This window comes from Cyprinodon tularosa, unplaced genomic scaffold (genome assembly GCF_016077235.1).
Source record: "Cyprinodon tularosa strain WSP-4 unplaced genomic scaffold, ASM1607723v1 ctg69, whole genome shotgun sequence".
Taxonomy (NCBI): Eukaryota; Metazoa; Chordata; class Actinopteri; order Cyprinodontiformes; family Cyprinodontidae; genus Cyprinodon; species Cyprinodon tularosa.
This window is the reverse complement of record NW_024039440.1, coordinates 1,461,578-1,488,338: the sequence shown is the minus strand read 5'-3', so window position 1 is coordinate 1,488,338 and position 26,761 is coordinate 1,461,578. Positions and strand designations below refer to the sequence as shown.

Sequence of the window (26,761 nt, the reverse complement as noted above, 5' to 3'; positions counted from 1 at the left end):
TCAGTATATCATTATCTCTTTGATGGTTTATTTTTGCCTCAAAGAATAGTCATTGTTCTTTATCCTCAAAGCCACTGACTTACCTCTGCTACTAAGACGTTGTGCTGCATCTTCTTTCTAGACTTCATGATGCGAACAATGGCAGCTTCAATCTCATGCTTTCTGTCATCGTCAACCTTCTGTCGCGTCTCTTTCCTCTCTGGGTCAGACTCTCCCTGCTTAGCAGCCACTAGAAGAAGACGTACACCAGAGTTATTGCAGCAGGTGTCATTAACATCTTTAAAGATCATCACTAATCCCAGCAGTGGTAGAAAGTTTGAGTTTAGCTGAATGTTAAATACAAGTTTCTATTGAAATCTGAAACAAAGAGATGGACAATCCTAAAGTGTAGATGGAGATACTGCAAACACGTGATAAAGTCCCTTAATTCTTGTAATAAAACACAGCTCAACACCAACATTGGTAGTCTGCTATTTCTCCCTAAAACTGGCCCAATACTACGGGTGTAAATAATAATCGTTTTGTATCGATGCATCGATCCAACAGCCGACGAGCCGATGCATCGATACGTCCGCAAGAGTATCGATTTATGTTTTTTTTTTCCTCCGGTCTATTTTTATCCATTTTGCTCCTGGACGTAATTCTCCCTCCCGTGCTGCGGTGGCGCTAAACCGATTTTGCCCTCCTACCGCGCTTCCTCGTTATACTCTTACAGCAGTGTGTTGCAGTAAGCTTGACACAGACATTTTTTATTTATGCTCAGTATTTAAGCGTGGTCTGTGCTACACGCTGTGGGTCTAGATACGACCGAGGCGGCGATGAAGTGGGGGCGAGTTTAGTCCAACAACGGAGCGACATGAGGGCCAAAAAGAGCGGAGATCCAGGTGGAAAAAGGGTCCCAGTGTTGTCGTGCACCTCGCTCTTCTAGTGGGTCAAACTTCACCAGTTGTTTTCCACAATTTCGGTCATAAAAACAAAACAAGCCGGCCTCCTGTCTGCGGCACTGTTTGCGGTCAGCTACAATTTGGGAGAGGAGCAGCGGAGCGTCTGTGGAGGGGGCGGGGACGTCTGGAGCCGAGGTATTTCATTGCACTCATTGCACTGATTTTTGCAGTATTTTTTGATGCAGCTTTTCTACTTCTGGTATTTGCTGTTGTTTCTAAAAAAAAAATGCATAACGATATTACAGCTTTCATTGATTTATTTCAAATTTGAAACATTGTCTAGCCTGTAAGGTGTTAAAAAAAAAAAAAAAATTACCAATTAATCGAATCGAATCATATCGTGGTGTATTCTTGAGTATCGAAAATGATCGAATCGTTGGGTTAGGAAATTGATACTGAATTGAATCGCCATGATGGATGTGATTTACACCCCTAGTCAATACCTAAAATAGTTTAACATCCAATATCAAAAATCATTGTTATCCTAATCAGTCAGCTCTAAGTTTTGTTAAGGTTAAACTTTCTCTTAATTCATTTAATACAACAAACCAAAGAACTCCCAACAACTGGAGCTATAAACACATAAACAGCATTTAATTTTTGTTTATTCAATTTAAGAAAGGAACAATATTATTTCCTATTGTGATGGATTTATTTTATTAAAATCCTAAATAGAACAAAATTAGACAAAAGTAAAACGATCTCGAAACGACATTTTTACTAGTCATAAGTGGAGATTTACCTGTCTGGATTTTGACCCGATGCAGTTTAGAGGTAAACTGGTCATTGACTGTAAACACGTGGCCATTTTCAATCTCCTTGGACTTGGGCTCTTTAGTAAGAACTCTCTGAGTGGGCTTCCCACAGGCCAGGGACTGCAACGCTCGCACCAGCTCCCTCTCAGGGATATCCGTCTCCTGCTGGATTTCCTGTTTTATGAAAACGGTCCACACAGGTTCATTATCTGGAACCATCAAAGCTGAAATTCTGCATATTCGATATCAAAAGGAACCACATGTTTGTATGTTAAAGTGAGGAGACAACAGAGTGATGTGTACCTCAAAAGTGGACTTCTCCCTGTTGTTAAAAAGCATGAGAATGGTCATCTGAAAGGTGGAAACTTGCAGGATGTGTTTTCTGGTGTTGGAGCCAGTCACCTGGGCCCCTCCCACTCCTACTTCTGAGCCGTCCTCCTGTGGATGCAATACCAGTTTTTAATACACAGAACCAGCAGTAAAAATAAGCCTTCATGATAGTATAAACAAAAGGACTAAATTTATTTAAACTCCCATCATTTCTTTGTCTTTCTAGAAATTAAGATGCTAACATTTGAATTTGGTAACTGCCATAGCAACTCATGGAGGCACCCATTATAATTCTGTTGATAAACTGGACTATGATTCATTTATTGGTGTTTTTTAGTTACGATAGTTATGTAATTCGCAAAAACATGCTCCCCAAAAATCCCATAGGAATGAATGGGGATTCCAAAAAAGTAAAAAAAAACTAACCACTGGACTTTGTTTCCAAGTTTGAGGACGTTTCACTCCCCATTCAGGAAGCTTTTTCAATTTAAATGTCAGCAATAGCGTTGAATGAATGGGTAGAGAGGATAAAAAGGGCATAAAAATCCCCTATTTTTGAGGCTTCGCTGCGTCCTTCATTTTCTCAAAACTGAACCGTACTAAACTAAACCGTATATTCATAACTGCTACGGTTTTTCCAAAATCATCCTTCAAGTGCCACAAAGTTGAAGGAAAAACACAGATTTAGAGTGGATGACATCACACATCAAAGTGGAGAGGGATGGATTTTCCAATAAGTTAAAAAAAACATTTTTAAATCGCTTCCATGGCCTACTTCATGTTGTCCGACAGCTTCTGTTGTGATGTTTTTTTAAATTCTAGTCTGAAGCAAAGGGAACTGAACTCTGCTTTCAAACCATAGTTATTTAGATTAAATGCAATTAATGATTTAAAGCAATTTAACCCCTTAACACTGACCTTTTTAAAGCTTGTGCAGAAACGTATTGCATACGAAAATTTCCATTGGCCAGTAAAATAATATAAATCCCACATGCCTCTGACTTAAATCATTTGAAAGCTAAGACCTTCTAGTTTCTGAAGATATGTGTAAAGACTCTGTAGATTTGACACAACCAGAGCTGTGTGACTTCAAAGGTGTCCAATAGGGATGCACGATATAATCGGCCTCCTATCGGTATCGGCCTGTATCGGCCTTAAATCTGAATATCGGACATCGGCCACCCCACCGATATTTAACCCGATATTTGATCAGCTTCTGAGTTTCTAAAGTCTAAAAAAAAAAATATAAATACTACTTCTTCTTCTTCCTCAAAAACTTCTTTTTTTTACAGACTTAAAAACTTCTAAAGATGAGGGAAAAAATATTGATACATTAAAATATCACAATATCTTCATATGCTGATATATTGCCATTTAAAAACACCATATCAATCTCTTTTACTAATGAAATATTGCTATAAGTCATCGTTATGCTACGAAATCCCCCGAAAATTCACAAAATTTTGCCATATTTTTATATGTTGATATATTGATGCGGTATCGATCTATTTTACTAACAAAATCTCACAAGAATTTGCAAAATATCACGAGAGTTTGTAAAAGAAAGATGAAATTTCACGAGATTTTGAAAGTAAAATAGATCGATACCGCGTTTTTAAAAATCAATTTGATATCAGCATATGAAAATATATTTGAGTATATTATTTTTTAAAGTGTAAGAAATGGATAACAAAACTGCCATTTTCAATGACTACTTATTTTTGTCCAGCTTTAACATCGGTATCGATATCGGTTATCGGCTACATGAGTTTTAAAATATCGGCATATCGGATATCGGCCAAAATCCCAATATCGTGCATCCCTAGTGTCCAAAAAACTATTATGCTATATCTTCTGTATAATTCATAGTTGACCTGTCCCACCTACTACAGCTGTTCGTAATGTGGACAATAACTGTGTACATTTTCACATCTCTAGTCATAAGCAATGTCAAACTATGACCCTTTTTGTATGCCAAAGGTACATTGGAGACAATTGCGCCAAATTTGGACCAAATGATGCTTTTCTATGTTTAGATTTATACAAATTTTCATTCAAGCACTTTTTTTTAAACAATATTTCCAATTTTGAAGCTTGAAAGTCCACTGTGAGAGTAACCGCTAGGTTATCATCTCATTCTTTACACAGGTAAATAAACGCTATACTTTCAGCCCGCCCTACACTTCTGATATATCTTCGCAAAGCTTATCTTATCTTATTGGCTAACAAAATAACTCAATTAAAGTTAGATCAGGAAATTTATGCCTGAGCGCTAGCTGAATAAAATTACGTGACACATACACGTGAGGAGGGCTTTTTTTTAACATAGAGGTATTGAGTAAATAGGTAGGTCCACGCAACGTGGATGATCTAAAATAGGGGACAAGTATTATTACAGAAAATAATTATACATTTTCCCTTACTTTTTTTTGGCAAAAAGAAACAAAAACCTTGGTGGATTATTATGACTTTTATATTTTTGGAAATAAACCTGGATATTACTTTTCTGTGGAGAAAATAAGTCTATTTTTGCCATCGCCGGGTTTTTCTTCCAATTACAAGAACAAAGAAAAAGGTAGGAATTATGAATTCTAAATTGATGACGAATTATTAGTTACTGGTTTTGTTGTGTATGTTTGGCTTACATTTGACTCAGTTTCCTTAGTATTGCCTGATTCTAAAGAGGTATAATATGCTGGGTTTCACTTTGATACAAGCCTGATATTTGATGCGGGGAAAAATTTGACGTAAAAGCGTACCAATGTCGGGCGGTGGATGTTAATAGGTTAAATATTTTAAAACAACTTATCTGTGATGTTAACATTAGCTGATTTAAAACATTATCTGAAGCAAAAGAACAACACTGTAAGGAACTAAATATTTTAGATGGATTCATAAAGTTAATGCACCCTCTAAAAAGACAGGAGCCAAAAGAAATACCCAACAATGTAGAATTTAAGAATGTGTTTTTCCCTTTCCCTCTATGTATTATATTTGCTGTTAGCAGATTATTGATCTCAGAAAGCATCAATATAACAAAGAAGTATGTCTAGAAAACTGCAAACTGAAACATACCTTTTTAATGGGACCATAGAAGGTGGCGTTTAAATCTGCAGAACCCATATGGTGCTGTAAGGTGAGTTGTCTACCACTGTGCTTACCAAGGTAAAACCTGTAACCAGAGAGTACGCTTCCATTAACCACAACAAAGAAAAGTAATTTTGCAATAAGCTGGGCACTAAACTGGGCATTTGGTCTGGAGGTTTTTATTACAGATCTTAACCCATCTTTTAATCAGTGAACACTAAGAAAACAAACAAACAATAGGCTGCTCTACAGAGTGGCTACTTTAAATCAGAGCAGAAACCTGAAAGTAGTCTGTTATTCAGGATTACATCTAATGAAACAATAGTTTTGCATAAAAACTGTCTGAAATGAAACAATATTCCTTCTAATAAGGTTCCAATGAAATCAACCATTTATGGAATTACTACCAACTTATAGAAGAGAGGCTGGACTCCTGAAGAGGACTCAGCTCAGGGTTAAGTTGCCATCAGTGTAGAGCTCGCTAAAAACTGTCAGCACATATGCCTCGTTTAAACTAAACCGTTGAAACCGATCAATGCTGAGTGCCGCTCTTATTACCATTTACACATCCCGATAGCATGGTTCCTCGCCTAAAAATGTCGACACCTATAACATTCATGAACTTGGATAGCGTCCCCTGCCCAAATTTCAATGCGATCTCTGCATCATCCCAGGTGATGCTCTTTTGATGTCATTTATTATTGATATGCTGAGAAGCAGTTTGAGTTGTGAACAGGTGAAGAGATATGTGAATTGGAAAGCCAGACACGCCGGAAAACCCGGAAAAAAAAGGAGTCAGCTGATTTTAAATAGCAGATAAAACGGTCTGCTCATGCGCTCTTTGTTATCAGAGAACTGAGCCACAACTGAACCACGCCGAGCCCTACAGTTGAATTATTAATAGATTTAGCACGGTTCTGTTGTCTGGCATAGTCCAGTTAGGTTGTGTTCCATTTACACTCAAAGGTGATGTCGGTTACCGTGCTCAGACCGATCCCAGCACAGTTTCAAAACGGTAGTGTAAATTGGGCTATAGATGAGAATGCAAATATTAGTTGACTCTGGTGTCAGATCAAAAAGCCAAAACTCTCCTTAGAAAATCTGATAATTCAGCAGAATCAAGACTAGACTGCAACAGACCCCAGATTAAACTGCCAGTGATTTCTGCAAAGCCAGTTATTTTACTGATGGGCCCCTTTATCCTCATATCACTGAGATTATTGGGACACTGGGCACCCAACACTTTTAGGAAGGTCAATATCATTCTCTTTTGATAGAAGTAGATCTACCAAAGATTAAAGAGACACCTGATGTCACTTGGTGCTCAATCCAGCACACAATGCAGTCCAGTCCTTGAGTGTAAATGTAATAACTGTGGCTCCAAAATAAAACATTTACAGTTTAGGTCCTGGTTCCAAGCAGACACTCTCCAGATCCTTATCCTAATAAAACTTTGTTGATGCTTTGCATAAACATAATGTACTCCGTTATACAAGCCTAAATGTCTTTGTTTTTTCAAACTGACATTAAGCATAAATTGAACCTCCTAGAAAAATTAACAATAGAGAAGCAGTAAAGTAAATACCTTCATGTTGTCATGGCTATACAGACAATAATCAGCTTTTAGCACTGATCTACAGAAATATGAATTAGCATAAAAAAAAAAAAACCTTAATTAAAAAGAATATCATACAAGCCCTGAAAAGGCTTAACTACATTTCTTAGAATCAGTAGAACCAAATGGAAGAAAAAAAAACTTTAACCAGTTCACAAAAGGTGTCTAACCAAACAGTGTTAAATTTAAACATCCACAAACCTTCTAAAAACCTCAAATGCATGACGTGGTGAAGGGGGGATATTGCACTTAGGTGTTGCTGATTGCGTTGGCCAGTATCCTGTAGTCAGGACCCTCACAGTAAGATCAACCCCTCCGAGGACAACCTGAAGTTGGAGAAAATTAAAAAACACAATCAGCTCAGAAAAACACCCAAACTGAACTGAAGCCATTTTTTAGATCCATGAAGGCAATGTGTAAAAAAAAATTATAATTTGTTGCCAAAGATCTCAAAACTAGTAAGATTTAGATTTTGAATTCATTACTGTTTAATGGTAACAACTTAAGCACACATGAGAAATCTACATGTTAGCTTGGGAAGCGATCACATGGCCTTACAACCTCTGTGGTGAAAGCTAACAGTAATACACACTGTTAGCTGCATGATAGCTGCAATGCAACAAAGCTATGAATGATGGGGTCTTTCACTGACTGCAGACTGAAAATAACAAAAGAATCTGCAGCCTGAGGTGGGTCCTCACCCCGGTGGTCTGGAGATGTTGCCTGAACTCGTCCATGGTGGTGTTGGAGATGCTCATGTCCCGGAACATTCCCTCTAGTTTGGAGGTGAACTGACATCCACACTCGGTCTAAAGGAGGGATAGCAAAATAAACGTTAGGATAAGAAAGTATCTACTTATAGTCAATACATTCAGAAAGATCCAGACTGTTTACAATTGGTTGCGTTTATTCATCAAGTTCCCTTGGATTTGCACCTATTTGCTTAATAAAGTCTTAATATTCAAAAATAAGGCCTCAGAATATTTTAAGTCCAAACAATTGATTAATTAGAGACAAATACTGAGAATATATACATCATTAACAGCAGTAACTATAATTCAATTGAGCTAAATTACAGTGCGGCTCACCTTTAGCTTTGAGATCATGTTCTTTTCCGAATCGTCTGAGACGCTCTTGTTGGTGAGCAACCGTCGAGCCAGGTGCTGCTTGTAATACCTCTCAAACACATCCTTCTCCTGCATGAAGCGGAAGAGAACCATGGCCTTGTCCAGTATTGACTCCACCTCCTGCTCTGTAAGCTGAATTTAAAAAAAGCAAAGCATAGAGAAGGTAAGAAATCCAAGTAAATTTAAATAAAATCCTATATTAATCCTTTAATAAAAGAAATTGCCAAAGCATAAAAATTAATCATCGTTTCTAATTTATTCAGATTCAGAATGATAACCAAAAAGGATGAACAGAGATGGGAGGCGATGAAGTGGAATAACTCACCCCTTTAACTCCTTTCTTCAGTTTGTCGTCGATGAAGAGCGAGAGGTATTCAGGTGAGCGGGAGTTGAGGTTGAGGAAGTATTCGAAATCTCCAGCAATAGTTTGTTTAAAGAGTCTGTCATTATTAAAAGATTCTTGGAGGAAACGGTCAAAACGCGACTTCAGGTCTAACAAACCCTGCAAGAAAGAGGAGGCAGAGCAAGAAAAGAGGGAAAATCAGCAAGCAGTCTGCAATAGCTGAGGCCTAATCTAGTTATCACACAATAAGAGGTAGGTGGAAGTAAATTAAAATCCCTTTATGGCCTCTAACAGCTTTAGATGCGGTGATTTTTTCTTCTCCATCGCCAAAAATATCTTCTTAACAGCTTTTTATTTCAATACATTTAAATAAAACCCCATATGTTCATACCTGAATATAATCTACTGGATTTTTTCCTTCTCCCTCCTCTGAAACGAGGGCCTTGCCCTGCTCCCGCAGGTAGGAGCTCATACACTCACACATGGTCTTCAGCCCATTGGGAACTCGACTGAACAACTTGTACATACACGCTAAATCTGTGGACAGACAGAGTGAGGGGCGGGTCAGATGTTTACATATACACATACATTAATCATTTCTTGCTTTTAGGAGTGAACATTGATTAAAGGACATAATCAAAAAAGTTTGAAAAACATTTTTTTGTTTTAATCCAAGCAAGGTTATTTTTCTTATTCACAATTCAATTAGATTTGCACTGGTCAATCAGTAGCTCTAGAGATCAGCCGATTTTCATGTGATCGGCCACGAATGTTGACTGGGGATTCATTATAAAGGCCACTAATTTTAAGCGCCGATAGTTGTTGACAAGCTTTTCTCTGAGCGGACATGCATCTTTATCCTACGCTTTGTCCATGTTTGTTTAGGTCAAAGTGCCCAAAACAGGAGGAAAAACTATCTGGAAACAGAAGATAGGTGAGATAGCACTCGGAACTCAGACGGAAGGGACATAAAATCAGTGTGAGAGCAGAGGGGACTGAGAGCATTGGGATGCGGGATGTGACAGCCAGCCGAGCCGTCCTCTGGAGCAAAAAAACCAAGGCGGTAGATCTGAGGGGCCTGTAGGGCAGACAGCGCCAGTACGGGGAGAGGCTACGGCTGGCCCAGTCTAGCCTCTAGAGCAGTGTTTCCCAACCGAGGATATGTATACCCCTAGTGGTCCGAGAGAGCATTGCAAGGGGTATATGTAAATATTTTATTTCTTAGGTAGTAAAATAAAATAGGGCTCTGATCTGTTTTTTCCTTCTGAGGACTCAACTGAAAAAATAAACAAGCTTTGTTCAACCAAAAGTACGTTTTTCCTATATGTTTGAGTTCATTTTCAGTCTTGTAGAGAACAGTCTGGGAACAGCTGTTGTTCACACTGAGCTATCAGAGCTCATCAAAGCAGCTCAGGTGTCTTGATAAAAACAAAACTAATTAAGTCAGTCTGACAATAATTTTTCTTCAGTTTTTGTTCCCAATTCCATTAGTTTAAATATGATTATAAGTGAGTTACTAAGAGGATGTTTATAGAAAAAAAAACACCAAATATTTGGTTAATAAAGCACCATTTTTGAAGCCATCAAGAAAGTTCTGGTACATTTCTGACCCGATGTCTGACTCTGATTAAAGTCTTTCAACTTGTTGCTTTCCTGGAATTAACAGCGTTGAGGATGAAGCTTTGGGTTACGAGACTCCATCCAAAACCAGTTTTAAAATGAACTTGACAAAAAGAAAAGAGTCAGGCTAATCATAAACAAACAAAGAACCACCCAGGCTCCAGCTAATCGCAGTCTGTAAGCTGCTGGAAGGTTAGTGATGCCATCCATTGTGAGGCTAGTGGATCCAGAATCATTTCGAATATCACATTAAGCAGAAGGAAACATTAAGGACCAACTTCCAAAGTTTAACTTAACTTTGCAGATAAATGATTAACGCAACATTATAGAATGGATCAAGTAGCCTAACATTTAGAATCTGGGATTGCCTGTATGGAGAACAACTACCAGCCAGGTCTGCGCCAGCAAACCAATCAACTATAATTGATTGGTTCAATATCCAGCTAGATGTTCAATATCCAGTTAGGTATGCTGGCATCTAAACAAAAAAAAAAAAAAAAAAAAAAAAAAAAACTGGGAAAATTAAACCACACTTTAGAAGTGATATATGGAGATATTTAAGGCAGTATGTATTCTCGTTTTACCCTGTGTGGATTTGAGAAACCTTAAGATTAACACACTTCTAGTTTACTTCCACCACTAACCTAACTCTGCTGCCTACTGTTGGTTGAATAAAGTCAGGTTTATTACATTTGGTAGTGATGGCTTCACTAATTTCTCATAAAAGAAAGTTGTTTATCTTTTTTATCTGCTATGATATCAAACAGAGAGGATAAGATTAATTGGCCTATTGGTGAAACGAGAACATTCTTTTCTTACTTTGGAGAGTCCGTGGCATTCAAAGGGAACGCTAGAACAACCTGAAAAACTCCAAACCTATCAATACTAACATAGTTGGCTACGAGGTGATATACAAACACAGCAATATTCACCCTTTACCCCTGCTAATGCATATGGAGATGACACCAGTCTTTGATGACTTTATTTAACTATATACAGAGTTACCGTCTTCAGCCACAGCACAGCCACAAACCATTCCATCTCCAATTCTTGCTTCCACTCTGAGCAGAAACCAACAAAAATGGCGGCTTTCCCGGTTTTATCAAGATTGGTAGTTAATGCACAGCTTACCGCTCTAAACTATTACTTCCTATTCATCTGCCATGCAAAATAAGATTGTTTTAATAATTGCGGCACGTGTCAGTTTTATTCTGACAACATGGCTCCACCCTTACCGTCAGTCTTGCCATTCTTCAGCATATGGACCAGGCCTGAGTTCTCCATCTCCACGATGGTCTTCATGTGCTTTGAAATGAGCTCTCGTTCCACCACCTTAACGATGGGCTCCTCTGTCGATTTATCCAGGCAGTGCATTACCCGCTCAATCTCCTCGTTAATTCTGGCCTCAACCTTCTTAATGTACACACTCGCACTGTTTTCTGCAAGGAACTTTTGGCTCTCCATCTGAACGAAGAAAAAAAGGAATCTACATCAGCCACGAATCACAAACTCCTGTGTGTATACGACTGCCCCAGGAAAAGAAATAAAGCAAAGCTTTAATCTAAACAATAAAACTAAACAAGAGAATTTAAATACAAACCTGGAAAAATTCTGCAGACATTTCCAAGAACGGCGCTTCAAAATCTTCTTCATAAACAGATCTTCCTTCAAGGCCGAGAATCATTAACATTTGGCAGGCATTTCTGATGGCCCCCCTGAAGCAGAGCAGAAGCACATCAACACTCAGCAACATGAAAGAAAAAACAGATTGATTTTAAAACGAAGAGAAAAGAAAAAACTTCTAAGGGTGTTCATTTCACTAACTATGGCCACCAGCCAGATTTTCATTATTCATTCATTCTTTCTTTATTCTGAAAACCATGCACCCTCCAGAGCCGAAGGTTCAGGGAGCTAAATATTTTACAATGTCAGAAGCCTTAAAGATTTCCCCTAAAGGCAGAAAGGCGAGGGATGTTTAACAGCTCCTTTATTTCTTACTCCTACAGATAATAACCTCTATCTTTGATCACAACTACACCATCCTTAATTAGACCCTACCTCATGCATTTATCTACAAGCCAAATAATTTATTAGGTAGTGATATTGAATGAGTAATGCTTCTATACCTGTCCACCACTTCCCCCTTCCTCTCTCGTGCTATCATGTCCAGCAGGGTCTGTCGAAGGTGGTCTCTGATGCAGCCATAACGAACCACCTGATCCCTAAAGATGATGAGCCCCAGGTTGTAGACGTTTTCAACATTGTTTTGCTGCACATAAACTCGATCCTTTGGCACAAAAAACAAACAAGAGAGTTAAAAGTATTGCGGAGAGACTGCACAAAATTTTCTGTTTTAAGAAACAACTTGGTCACTAGACTCTTCAAATGTCACTACAGTAAATGTGTGGTATCTGTGTTATATGTTGATTTTCTGCAGCGGATAGGACTGCAGGGCCAACTTGAAATGATTTATTTTGGTAATGTCTTTCAATTAATTCATTGAAATATTAAAAGCTGGTGTATTTGTTTCTTTCTGGTCAGTGTTTATCCAACAGCGGTGACTAATAAAGATGGCACAGGCAGTGGGTGGTGGAGACGGAGTTACATGACCAACAAGGAGCAAAAAGCAGTAATCATTTGTCCGAACGTAAAGTTAACTGGGTTCGCCGTAAGGTCCACTATATAGTCCACACTCTACATAGCAACTGAGGGTTTTAGGGGGGGTTACTGCAGACATTCGGACACAGTAAGATTGTACGAGCTATGAGACCAACAACTTTAAAAACAGAGCTTGGGGTTGTGTATGTGCATTTGTTTTTAAAGTGAGAGGGCAGGTCTTTTCAAAAATGGACTATGGCTGAATAATTAAATGTATTTGCAATATAATTTCAATGTGATAGTTTCATGTGCTTTCATTCGCCTGACATGTCAGCTGAAATTTGCCTGGCCAGCGAAAGTCATTTGGACAGCAGGAAAAGGCTCCACGTCGTCATCAAATCTAAAAAAGTTAGCAGTTTCATCTCAACATGATGGACCTTGATTTTACAGAGCGACTCATTGTTCTTTATTTACTTTAGAAGCAGAACAAAGCCTCCAGCGTCTCTGCATCACTCATGATCCCATTTAACGATTCAAGGAGCAACTGTTGGATCCCAGCCGCTTTCTATGTAGCTTAAGGTAGGTGAAACAGTGTTGTGGAGCTCAGACATCAAAGCAAAAACCCCGTCAGAGAGAGCACCTGAACCGGGACAAGGTGACCAACTGTGCCCTCCTTTGGAGCTAAGGAAACATTGTGGTAGATCGGAGTGGCCCCAGTAGAGAGCATCAAAGTGGGGAGAGACAGCGGATGACCAGTGTCTGTAGTCTTTCTAGTCTAGTCTTTGCTAAATTAGATGACAATTATTTCAATAATTGATTGATCTGATCGTTTTAACCCAAGATGCACTTTTCAAAAATTGCTCCAAATACGATGCTGGTTAAACAAGAAGTTGAAACATCTCATGAGGCTTTTCATCTATTGATGAATGCTCTGTTGTTCCTGCTGTTATTGTAACTACAGCAACGCCTTCTGTATCTGCTAAGCTTGTCAAAATAATCAATACCTCGATATTGTCAATTCTGAAAAGAAAAAGGAATTAATCAAAGATAATAATTTAAGTCAAACACATTTAAATAGCACATTTCGTGGCAAGACAATTCAAAGTGGAAAGACAAAAAAGTACAATGCAGTGGCATAAAAGCAAAACAAGTAATCAAAAGAGAATAAAAGCTCCACTCCTGTTCCTTCAATGCGTCATCAGATAAAAGGAGCTTCTACCTGCTGCTTGCCTGTTTTAACTCAGCATGACAGACCTGCTGGACCGAGCAAGTCACAGTGAGGAAAATAAGCATTTGAATACCCTGCTATTTTGCAAGTTCTCCCACTTAGAAATCATTGAGGGGTCTTTCATCGTAGGTGCATGTCCACTGTGAGAGACATTATCTAAAAGAAAGAAAAGAAAAAAGAAAAAATCCAGAAATCACAATGTATGATTCTTGAAGTATTTGTTTGTATGAGCTGCAAATAAGTATTTGAACAACTTAGAAATTCAAGGTTAATGTTTGGTACAGTGGCCTTTGTTTGCAATTACAAAGGTCAAACATTTCCTGTAGTTTTTCACCAGGTTTGAACACTTCAGGAGGGATTTTGGCCAACTCCTCCACACAGATCTTCTCTAGATCAGACAGGTTTCTGGGCTGTTGCTGAGAAACACAGAGTTTGATCTCCCTCCAAAGATTCTCTATTGGGTTTAGGTCTGGAGACTGGCTAGGCCACGCCAGAACCTCCTTGATTATCCTGGCTGAGTGCTTTGAGTCATTGTCATGTTGGAAGACTCAGCTTTTGACCCCTCCTCAATACTCTGAGGGAAGGTTGCTCCCCAAAATCTCGCAATATATGGCCTCAGTCATCCTTAATACAGCGCAGTCACCCTGTCCCATGTGCAGAAAAATACAGCACAGCAGGATGCTACCACCCCCATGCCTCACAGTAGGGATAGTGTTCTTGGGATGGTTCTCATAATTCTTCTTCCAAATAGGGTAAGTGGAATTATGTCCAAAAAGTTCGATTTTGGTCACATCTGACAGCATGACTTTCTCCCATGACTCCTCTGGATCATCCAAATGATCATTGGCAAACTTAAACAGGCCTTGACATGTGCTTGTTTAAGCAGAAGAACATTCTGTGCCATAGATGATTTCCAACCATGACTATTGTATTGACTAGTGTATTACCAACAGTAACCTTGTAAACGGTGGTCCCAGTTCTTTCAGGTCATTGTCCTGCTCTTCCTGTGTAGTTCGGGGCTAATTTCTCACCTTTCTTAGGATTATTGAGGCCCCACGAGGTGAGATCTTGCATAGAGCTCCAGTCTGAGGGACACTGACAGTCATGTTTAGCTTCTTCCATTTTCTAACGATTGCTCCAACAGTGGAACTTTTTTTTCCCCCACCAAGCTGCCTGGCAATTTCCCCGTAGCCCTTTCCAGCCTTGTAGAGGTGTACAATTTTGTCTCTAGTGTCTTTGGACAGCCCTTTGCTCTTGGCCATGTTAGTAATAGGATTCTTACTGACTGCATGGGGTGGACAGGAGTCTTTATGCAGCTAACGCCCTCAAACAGGTGCATCTAATTTAGGGTAATAAATGGAGTGGAGGTGGACATTTTGAAGGTAGACTAACAGGCCTTTGACGGTCAGAATTCTAGCTGATAGACAGTAGGGTTGTCACGATACTAAACTTTTCAACTCGATACCGATACTAAGGAAAATATTTGATACTCGATACCATTTTCGATACCACAAGGATAAAAACAAAGACTCCAAAATTCAACAGAAATATTTTCATTAATAAATAAAATACAATAAATAAACACAATAAAGGTTGTATGCTGTGCATAATATTATGCAAGCTTGATAAAAAACTTATAAAATTAAAATTAAGTGTTCCTTCCTTGGCTATGCTTTGCACACATAACAATGACACTAGCCAAACCAGTTAAGAAACAAAAATAATTCTCAGCAGCTGCACCTCTTACAAAAAAAAAGTCTGAAACCGAAAAGAGCACAGAATTATTCAATCACACAGTGTTCTGAAAGTGCATTGTCCTCTATTCTGCACTTTAGATGAATGACTGCTTAGGTGCCACTGGTGGTAGCACTGTATCGATACTTTTAAAAACGAGTATTGTATCCGGATACAACATTTCAGTATCGATACTTTTTTGAGTTTCGATACTTTTGACAACCCTAATAGACAGCTGTTCAAATACTTATTTGCAGCTGTAAGATACAAAAAGGAATAGTTAAAAAAAAGAAATCATATATTGTGATTTTTGGATTTTCAGGGTTCTTACAGCATAAGGCAAGTTAAATTCAAGACTTTTTAATGCCACTTGAAATAAAAATGTAACACCAAATTCACAAGAAAACCCCGCTTGTGACAACTTAACCCAAAGGTTTATTTTGACATAAACCACTGCACTAATGTTTCAAATTTTGAAAAGCTTCCCATACAGGAAGAAAGCTAAAAACACAAATTACAGATATATTTTAACAATTATTTAACTGAATTCACAAACTTTGTTTTAGCAGGGAACAAAACAAATCAGTTTTAAAGCCACAACATAACCAGTGCTGAGTTTTTTTTGCAGCTATAATTCTTTTTATCATTTTCTTAGTATGTTTGATTTGGTGATAAGTGGAGGCGTTGCAGAGACAAGGGTGGAACTAAACTGAGAAATACCGGCTGTTTCTCTGTAACTGGATTTTGAAGCTTTGTGTTTCGTGCTTCGCATGTGCGACTCTACTGCCTTATTTCCCATCGTTCCGAGCTTGAATGACTTCTTGCACAAAATACACTGTGCCTCATGTATGTTCCCTGGTACTGGTTTTAGCCACGGAGAAAACTCTTGGCTGGATAGACAATTTTCGTTACATTTACACTTGCTCATATTTTCCAGACAAAAAGTTAATGGCGCATCTCCTAAATGTCCAGGCCTCGACAGAGCTTTTATTGGTTCCGCTATCAGGACGGAACCAATAATGGCAAGCCGTTATTTTATTTTATTTTTTTATATATAAAATATAAAAAAATAATTTATATATAAAATAAAATAAATAGTCAATTTTAACGTTTTTTTTAGATTACAAAACTAAATCGTAATAAAAATAATCCTATTTATGATGTTTTAAAAATTAAAACCTACGAAAGACTGATTTAAGACATTTTAATACCAATTAAGGCCTTAGTTTTATTTTGAAGAATCCAATGCCTTTTAAGACTTTTTAAGGACCCGCAGGAACCCTGATTTTGTCTCTCACAGTGGACATGCCCCTACAATGACAATTTCAGACCCCTGTGTGATTTCTAAGTGGGAGAACTTGCAAAATAGCAGGGTGCTCAAATACTTATTTTCCTCACTGTATCATAAAAGGCCAAACAGAATGGGGTATATTGCTCTATTATTTTTTAGAAGGAGAAACTGAAAAACAAACTGTTTCTGTGCAGAGTCCAGGCCTGCCACGACGGATTCAAAAGCTCGAAGCCAGTTCTAGAACCAGATTCGCTTAGAACAAGCTCGGTGGAAAAAAAAAAGAAAAAATGGATTTGACACTTAAAGCTCAAATCAACACGTAAATGCTGCAAACCTAGAAGCAAGAATAGAAGCATTCTCACTGTTGGGAGGACAATATTAGATCTGACTTTACACTGAACTGTTTTATCTTTATGTTAAGAGCAGGAAGTACTCACCATGTACATGAGGATGTCTCTGATCATCACCATGGCGGTCTGGTGGTCGTTCCATGCTTGATTTAGTGTTTGGAGGAAGTTATTGTTTAGGGAGTTCAGGACATCTTCTCGTACCTTTAGGGAAAATACAAAAAAGCTGTTAGTGCTACATTAGGATTCAGCAGCATGAGGGACTCAAACAAAATATAACCATGTTTCCCCACTATCTAAAAAAGAGAAAAGACATGAAACAATGTGACAGCTGTGATTTGTTTTTAGCACAGCCTTTTATCACAACCCTTCCTGCAGGTAGACAGCAGGCTGATACCAGCCACACTGCAGTGTGACTCAGCACTGTAAACTCAGGGCCTCTAAAGAGGGAAAAACTTCAGGGCACACTGACCTAGCCTGATGTAGTCCGACTCAATTCTAGTCAGAATATGAGTCTGATACTGCTCCATAGAGCTGTGATTATGGAGCGTGTTTCGAACGAACCAGGAAAAAAAATGCCTCTGCACTCAATTGGATAGACCTACAACCAATAAGAGCAACGGAGTGCGGGACGTATGTTAAGCGAGGCATAGTTGTTGTCCACAAAAATCAAAGCGTGCAGTTTCACACCTAGAATAAGAAGATGAGACTTGATCGCGTTTCTCTGTTCCTCTTTTAAAATAAATTTGCTTTCGATATCTTCTAGAACAGACCTAATAGCAGAATCTACTCACCCAAACTCTCCAGCGGCAGCCATTGTTGTTGTCACCCAAGCGCGCTTTGGTCACGTGGTTGATTACGTTACTCTTGATCATCTGTCCATCATCGTATAAAGCCCGCCCTGACAATTTGATTGGATCGCCTGACAGTGGGCGATAATACTCGCGCTACTATGGAGCAGAGCCAGACCGAACTTCCCCGAACTCAAACCTTGTGGGCGGGACTAAGTTCGGACTGGCCCCGTTTCTCTTTTAAGGCTGAGATGAGGAAATAGCAGCAGATCTACAACTGCTAGGCTCGTTTCACCACTTGATCTACACTGAAAAAAATCTATCTTAAGTCATTTTTTTTTTAAATAAGTGCATTTGTTCTTGAATTTAGTAGGTAAGTCACTTTGCCTATGGGACAAGACAATTTACATTTCAAATAGGAAAGAAAAAACAGTTGCATTGTCTTATTTCAAGTGCATAGTATCTCACTATCTTATTCTAAGAGTAAAAATACTAATTCTATTGGTAAATCATCTTATTAACCTACTCAAATGAATGGTAAAATACACCTAATTTAAGAAATGTTGACTTATTTGTAGATCATTTTTGCAGTGTAACCGTCTTAAAAAAAAAACAAAAAACAATTAGATTGTAGTAGACAAAGGACATCTTTTTGCAAGTTAAAAAGGTTGATGTTATAATGCCAGTTTTTAAATAGATTATTATTTTATGTGTGCAACTATAGTTCCCCATGGTTTGATATTATTTTTATTGTAATAAAAATATAAATAGCTACAAAGACGCATTAGTGTAATGTAATGATTTGGCATTAAATCATAACAAATTTTTGCCAATATCAAATAGGGGAGCATATTTAAAAGAAGAAATTCAATAAGTAAAACATTTTTATATATATATTAAAAAACAAAGATTCTGAGTGTACAGCTGCACGATACTTGGAAAACCTCCCAAATGTTGATATGAATGTAAAAATATTACAACAACATCAGATAGAAATTTGATTTTATCAAATCTTCTCCGCCTTAGCTTTAGTTTGTTTGGTACAATCATGTAACAGGATGGGGCATCTCCTGCAATCAGGGCAAAAAAAAAAAACTAGATCTAATCAAAACATTTCCTCTCAGTCCTGGTAGAGTCACATGCAAAACAGATATAAAGGGGCCCCCAGTTGAAAACCCCCTCCCATCCTTTCAGCCAAACAGGTTATAACTGACAGGAGAGGAAAATTCCAAAAGGACACTTTTCGATTTTTAACAGCATATACAAAAAATCCTACATTAATTTAATAAATCAATCTGACAGAAGAAGTCATCAGTGCAGATTTTCAAGCTGAAAATAAAAATTATTACTGTCTAACTGGTGGGTGGTTTTCATTGCTACTTAGCATTAACGTTTATATTCTTTCAAGCAGTATGTACTCGATATCCTGATTAAAGTTTTTTAAATTGATCCATTTTAGAGTTCCTGAAACAAACTTGAGGCCTGACACTTTTTTATAAACCAGTCAATCCATATAGCCCCTTCTTTTGAGGGGCTGTATATTTTCATTAATTTGAGGGCTAAATTATAAGGTGGTGCTGATTATTTAAATGTTTTTTTTTCCGCCCGACTATTTACAGTAACATTCTCAGTCAAAAGGAGACAGTATTAACTACTGCAGCAGTTAATAATAGGAACCACTGCCTTTTCAAACACGTCCACCACAGACGGGGTGGGGATGTTCGGTGTCTTTTCTTCAGTGCTTTACTTTGCATTCTCAGCAACATTTCTACGTGCTGTGCTGTTTGTCGCGTCATTATCACAAGTTTCGACCATGTTGTAAAGGTGTTAAATGTCTATCAGCCAAAAAGCAAAAATGTGGCTGAATTTTCGGTGGATCCCTAACTAGGAGCAAGATGTGGGTTTCCCAAAGTCTCTGGCTGCAATAGGCCTTCTGAAAAAAAAATGCATGCTTAAGTTGGCACATTATAATACCTTTCTTACCCTAATAATTTCTCAGTAAGAGTCATATAATGAAGCTGTTCTGTACAACTTCTGGTTCACTTAAAATATCAGATGCTGCAGAACCATGGATCATACATGACTCAGCAAACAGGTACATCATCAAAAAGCTGTTATGGACCAAGTAGCCCTGCAGAACTTGTATTTTCCAAGTATAAACATGGTAGCAATTTTATTAAGACATTAGCTGAAAGGTGCTCAGCATCTCGGAGAAAGAACCTCCATGAAAAATCCCAGATCTGATCCTTGAGAAATTCACTGTTACCTTAAGTATAATTGAACCTTAAAACCTACAAATCACATGCTTTAAAGTAGGGCTGAAAAAACTAAAATCAGATTATCGTTAATTGATTAATAAAATAATCAACTAATCGTCAACTAATTTAGTACTGATCAATAGTTTACTAAATGATAGAGACTCTAAAACATGCCTTTAACTGAGAGAGCAACCCTCTTAGAGCAGTAATAATATGTAAACTGTAAAAATATATATCAATATTTTGCATTTGAGATAAAAAAAAACCTTTTAAGGTCTATCAAAATGAGGTATCCAGAACTCCACAAGTGGAAAAGTTTAGTTTGACCTGGTTTAATTCGGTTAAAAAATCTTTTGATATCAGATTATTAATTGATTAATCAAAAAAGAATCAAAAGATGAATCATTTAACAAAACAATCGTTAGTTGCAGTCCTACTTTAAAGCACAACTGAAGACGTTTCTGCTTAGCTACCAGATGTGCATAAACTTGTCGTATTGGTGATATTTAACTCTCAGAGAAGCTGTATACAAAAAAGAAATTGATTACCGTTTCAGGATGTCATTACCAAAAACAATAATATTGACTATTGCTCTTTAGAGACATGGTAACTACTCAGTAATGATTAAAATTGGACCTAACAAAACCTGAACCCTCCCCCCAAAATAAAATCAATACATCGTTACAGATATAAATTCATAAACCTGGTTTCTTCCTCATTAACCATAAGAAAGAGGAACTTGTCCTCTAAGGTCTGTAATTCAACAGGACTTGTGTAATACAATTTTAATTGCACTTAGCAAACATTTAGAATATGCTACTGAATTACACCTGAAGCAGCAAATTTATGAATCCAATGAGAGGATATACTGTTTATTTGTTATGCAGACCATGTTATAAATCCCAATAACCCCTGTCTGCTGAGGTTTAAAGCCTGGGATGATTCAGAAAATAAACAGAGCCTCCTGATATAAAGCGCCTGAATCTTTTAGACAGATCCATTAAGAGCATAGATCATACTATCAATATTGTTTTGTTCTTAGCTGCTGTCAGTGACAGCGAGAGACCAGTCTGCACATAAACCTAGCACAACAGAAAAGCTCTGAACTGTAATGAGCAGTAATAAGGAAGAGTCATCAGGAGAACCTCTGCAGACTAAAAAAGGTCCAAAAACATACGATCACAAACACCACAAAGCTAAAAAAAAAAAAAACTGACCTTAAATAGCTACAGTAGGCAAATTAAACGACAGTGTGAAAACTACACCCTTCCCTAAAACAAAGAGTTGTCAGCCCATAAAAACAGCCACAAAAAGACAAAAAATAAAGATCGCAAACTGCGTTTAATTTGTTAGCTAGTTGGTTACACTTCCACATTTCTACATGATCTGGGTTGCATTTTGTGCCACCTATAAACATCCCTGTGCAACATTTAGAGGCCAGCAGCATACCCAGCCAGCAAATTCAGCCTAAAAACTAATATAGCAAAACCTAGTTCAAACATTTAAATAACTTATATTTTAGAAGGTCTTGTTGAGACTAATATGAGATAAAGATGACAAAAATAAATCCCAAGCAGCAACTTAGCAGCACCTTTTACGTTTTGAAAAAGAACCGGTCAGTTCAATCGGTTCGTCTGTCAGAACCAGAGTTGCATTAGAGGCTATAAGTCTCACCCAGAAAACCTTTTGGCACCTACTGCAGACAGTGGTAACTGTGGGTGTAAAGCAGACAACAACTCAAAGGCTGATAAATATCTCCTGAACTCAAAACGCAACTAGACAGAGTTCTAAATTTTTCATTCAATCTGCCACCACTTGACCTTTAGACTCCTTTGCAGTCCTTTGGTTATGCAGTGTCCTGTCGTCTTACTTTGTTAATGAGATGTTCTGTGACAACTTCCCGCAGGCCCGTGTACAGTTTTTCTCCATGCTTGTGCAGCACCATTGTGTAGGCATTCCTGTAAAGTTCCTCAAAGCTCAGGCCGCTGTTGTTTTTCCTCTGTATTTCCTGGATGGCATTCTTTAATAGATCCCAGATATTGTTGACATATTTCTCATCCATCGTCATCTGTGGAAGAAGAGTATGAGACATAACCATTTAGGCATTTATCAACTAAATGAAGTACAGAATATGACATTGGTGGGTTTTTGAGTAATCATCTTCAAGTTCTTGTCTGTGTATAATGCCCTGATTTATAGTTTATGTAATGAATAAGAGTATTTGGTAAGGGTTTGCTGACAAAGAGATCCAACTAACACCAGATTACCTCACTACTTTGACATAGGATAAAAACCTCTATGGTAATTGAGTTTGAAATTGAATTTAAACAGTCCTAGTCTTTTTTTGTTTGATTGTGGAGTCAATTCATACCACAAAGTTTTGTAAGGTATCCTAAGATATGTTTGGTATGCTGTTACAGCTGATGATAGTTGTTGTTGTTCTTTCATTCTCTTTGTCTCCTTTACTACCAAAGAACTGCAGGGTAACCCAATCAACTCCAGACTTCAATTCCTATACTGATCAAACAGATAATTTTTCACTTGACAAATCTTTGATATTCAACTGCTGTCAGACTCTTCTGAATTTACTGAGACAGATAAGAAAGAATTCCTAATCCAAATATCGTAAGGATAGTGGGTATCAATCACAGCAACGAGGTCCAAATAGAATAAATCCTCAAGTATCTTCAAGCAGGGTCCAAAATTTACTTTTAATATAGCCATCAGGGCACTCAGTGGCTATGGCATGGGTTGTTACAATTGAGCCTGAGACATGGACATCCAGCGATTGTGGCATTTACTGGGTTTATTTTAATGGATGTTTTCCAGTTAAATGTCTGTTCACTTTTGCATATTTGTTGCACACCGAGCAGCTGATTAGCTTAGAATCATCGTGCTAAATAAGCCAGTGCCATGCGAAACACAAGTCGTTTCTCAATATGTGTACTTGTGCGTTCTGATGTGCTCATGTACTTGTGAAACGTCCTCAACTCTAGTACTGTTCCAATTCACAAGAACAGCAGCCCGAGAACAGACAAAGTCCATTGATGTTGTTCTCGCCCCTCACTATTTACCCAGCATGCATCAGAGCAGACCTGTCCGTTCTTGGACTTACAGCCGTCCCAGCATGCACTGCTGCAGCAGTAGCTTTCAACTGAGCGCTAACAGAGCTGAGAGCATTAAGTTAAAAGTTATCTTTTCTGTTGCTGTTGTTCAATAAAAGTACATTTTAAGATCATTTGAGGCGAGAATATTATAATTTAAAGCATCACTATATGGTCCATTTACCGATTGAATGCGTCATTTTAAAAAAAATATTTGAGAGGACCGCGGCAACCAGCGGACATCCGAGGGTAACAGCAGCCAGGGCTAACCGCAGCCCGTCTATAGCAGCCTTCTCTCGGCATAGCCGTGTGTGAAGTACTGTTGGCTCTGATGGCGATTTTTTGTTTTATTTGGCAAAATGTTCATTTGATTTGTGTTTATCTGTGTTCATTATTAACCCCAATAAATGAAAAAGGTTATAACTTATTATTATCTAGAGACTATTAATAACAGGAGGTGGAATGCAGCTCTAGAGGAGCTGAGCGTGTGGTGACGTCGCAAGTACACTTCTGTTCCAATTAACCCATATTTATGCTGTGTGCTCCTGTTCTCGCCAGGTCCATACCTTCCTGTGTTCTTTTCAAGAATATATTTGGCGTGGACACGAGTCCGTACTTGCGTTCTACTGAATTGAAAACGGCCAGTCTTCCCAAAAGCGCCATTTTTCAATAAACTTTTTCTTCACCCTGGGGGCTGTAGATCCTCGCTTCCTCTCCTCCTCATCGGCATTTTCTTTTAGAAGGCTTTGTTGCTCCACTGGTTTAAATTTTATAAACCACCATTAATAAAAGTAAACTTTCAGATATTTAATCACATTTTCGAAAAGATTCTTTATAAGCTTTCTTATAATCATTTTTACAAAACAATCAACACTTATCATAGACTAATTTACTTTATGAAGTCTTTATGAAGTTTTTATGAAGTTTTTGAAATGGTAGTAGGAAATTATTTCAGGGTTGTTCTTGGTAATAACATTAATGTCTGGACTTCTTAATATGAAATTGCACATTGTAATATCTCTTAGGAATTTCATTTTTAGTCTCTTTGAAGGCTTCTTTTTTCTTTTTTAAATCACTGCCCGGTATAGCAATTTGTCTCTGACGACTAAGACCAGAGTTAGCAGGCTGGATAAAGTGGAGGATAAGATTTCAGGGAGGAACCAGGTACAGGTTGTGAACTTTCCAAATAGGAAAGTGCTGATAAAGACCCTCTATGTAATGTTATCATACCTCATTAGAGACCTCCAACTTTTATCCATCAGCTTACCACTGTAAAGTGCAAGAATATCAAGCACAGGAAGCGCATGCAGATATTGTTATGAATTAAGGTAAAAACCAGATCAAAGTAGGGCTGCTATCTGCAAGCATAATATATGACGATTGGGTATTATATATCTAACCCTTGATGCATATCTACCAAGGAAACTAAATTTAGATGCTGTAGTTAAGTTAATAGATAAGAGCAAAATGACAATCTGAAAAGAGGCATCTGGACTTTATCTGTTTGTTTGCAGTGCTTATGTAATACAACCAGCCTAATTCATATAGGTCTCTGAAGTTAACATATAGGTATTTGGTTGGTAAAATGCAATGTAGAGATTGTTTAGTGCATGCCATTTATCCAGGCAACTCAATATTAAAATATGTTGCTAATAAAGAACCATTGATACAAGAACAACAACAATGGATGCTTCTTCAAACTGACAGGCTCAAACATATGCATGTCAGACCCTGTCTAGACAGAGTTAACACTCAGAATGTGTAGAAGAGCTGGTTGCAGTGACACAATCAAACAATAAAACCAATGGCACAATAGGTGCATCTTAAATATAATCCAGACATATGCATTCTGAAATATGGATAAATAAACCAAATACTCCTACAATCTGGTGCTTTTGCAAAACGAGGTCAGCTTGGTAATTATATGTTTAGGTTACTTACAGAAAAAGACAACGTTCTGGTAGAGAAGAACAGACATTAGATATCATTTTGGTCATGAAAAGGGAGAGAAAGCTGAAATGCCAGCAAGACAAGAACCTGGATTGGAACCCGGATTTGGATTTTGTTAGCATCCATCAAGTAGCTGTGGATGCGCAGCTAACGGTTCAAAAATTAAACCCCTGCTCGTTTAAGATAAAGAATGAAGATTTTCGGTGTGTTTATCTTGACTTCATACAAGTGATATTCATATAAACAATCAGTATTCAAAACAACAAGTGTCAAGAGGAGCGAGTAAAAGGTTAGCTTCGGCTACGCTGACTGAATGTATTAGCTAGCGCCCGATTTAGGAGAGATGCATGACCGTTTAGAGAAAAATAAAACGAAAACTTAAGAGGAAATTTTTTATAATAAACTGGGCACCCAACTACACGACAACAACCACTGCTGACGGGACATATGATGGCTGCAGTTTGTTTACGGTTAGCCAACTCGTATGAGCCACTCAGCTGTTCGGCCTGCTCTCATTTAGCCAACAGATGAGACCGCGATGATCGAGTGAGAACCCGGCGGACAGCCGGAGCACCTGCTGCGGTGTGCACTTACAGGAAAGGCCCGTATCCTCATTTTGGTGTCCTTCTTGGTGCCGCCTTTGCTGAGATTGGACATGTTTGCCTAATCCGTAGGCTCTGTTTTCACATGAAAGTGTTCTTCGGGGAAGGGACAGGGGTGGATATGGTTTGAGGAACAGCTGACGAGCTTTCCCTCAACCCCGCAGCTCTGCGTCCCGTACCGCAAGTTTTTTGTTGACAGCTAAACGCCAGGCCAGATAACTCTTCATACAGCAATGGCGAAATACCTGCAGCGCTCCCTGCGCTGAGATCACGTTCTATAGATAACGCGAGAACTTCGGCCAAGAATTTAAAATTTTGACCAATTTTGTTGCAACTTGTTTAGTCTAGTTAATCAAAGACATCTTTATTATAAGAGTTAAAATCTTTTTTATACCTTACTTTAGTGTAACAGGGATTTTTCCATCAGTTTCATTTGAATTAAAAAAAAAATGTATTTGATCTTAAAATCTTGTGGCATCTATCCATCCCTATGTCTGTCTGTTTATCAATCGTTTTTCCTTCTTTTATTGTCATTACACTGTCATAGTACAGAGCAACGAAATTAACTCTGCATTTAACTCATCCATTCTTCGGCACCTAGGGAGCAGTGTGGGGTTAAGGGCCCTTTTTGACACCATACTTGCATTCAGCAATCCCTAGTTTAATTTTAAAGCTAAATGATTATTCTAGTAGACTTGAAGCTTTTTTTTTAAGAGCAATTGCAATCTATTTTGTCGGTTACCCAAAATATGCTTTTTTTTTTTTGTATTTGTAAAGGTACTTTTGCAGTACACATATCTTTTATAATTTTGCTCAAAATGGGAATTAGTTTATCTTTTAATATAACAGGTTACCCACAGAACCAGAGCTGATTGTGGCTCTGGAGTCCCCAGATATAGCAGATTAAAAAGGGGTGCACTGATTTGTCGGTCCCTGTTTCCTTTATTTTGGGAGGTTGGCTCATTCATGAAACCAATCTTAAGACAAACCTTATCTACCTACGCAAATGTCTAATAATCAGCAACTATCAATGCTCC

The 26,761-nt window shown here is 38.0% G+C and overlaps 1 protein-coding gene across 1 annotated transcript in view; it reads right to left on the bottom strand.

Moving 5' to 3' along the window:
• cul3b (cullin 3b) overlaps positions 1–25,991 on the bottom strand; it is a 28,786-nt gene extending 2,795 nt beyond the window's left edge. Inside the window, exons 1-15 of the mRNA XM_038267965.1 lie at positions 25,717–25,991; positions 21,939–22,136; positions 17,110–17,223; positions 11,948–12,108; positions 11,422–11,536; positions 11,057–11,285; positions 8,593–8,738; positions 8,184–8,360; positions 7,820–7,990; positions 7,433–7,540; positions 6,933–7,057; positions 5,105–5,201; positions 2,003–2,137; positions 1,687–1,873; positions 84–229 (exon numbers count right to left, since the gene is read on the bottom strand). Coding sequence (XP_038123893.1) covers positions 84–229; positions 1,687–1,873; positions 2,003–2,137; positions 5,105–5,201; positions 6,933–7,057; positions 7,433–7,540; positions 7,820–7,990; positions 8,184–8,360; positions 8,593–8,738; positions 11,057–11,285; positions 11,422–11,536; positions 11,948–12,108; positions 17,110–17,223; positions 21,939–22,136; positions 25,717–25,779 — 2,172 coding nt within the window. The 5' untranslated portion in view covers positions 25,780–25,991. The remainder of the gene's footprint in view (positions 1–83; positions 230–1,686; positions 1,874–2,002; positions 2,138–5,104; positions 5,202–6,932; positions 7,058–7,432; positions 7,541–7,819; positions 7,991–8,183; positions 8,361–8,592; positions 8,739–11,056; positions 11,286–11,421; positions 11,537–11,947; positions 12,109–17,109; positions 17,224–21,938; positions 22,137–25,716) is intronic.
• Positions 25,992–26,761: the final 770 nt, after the last annotated feature.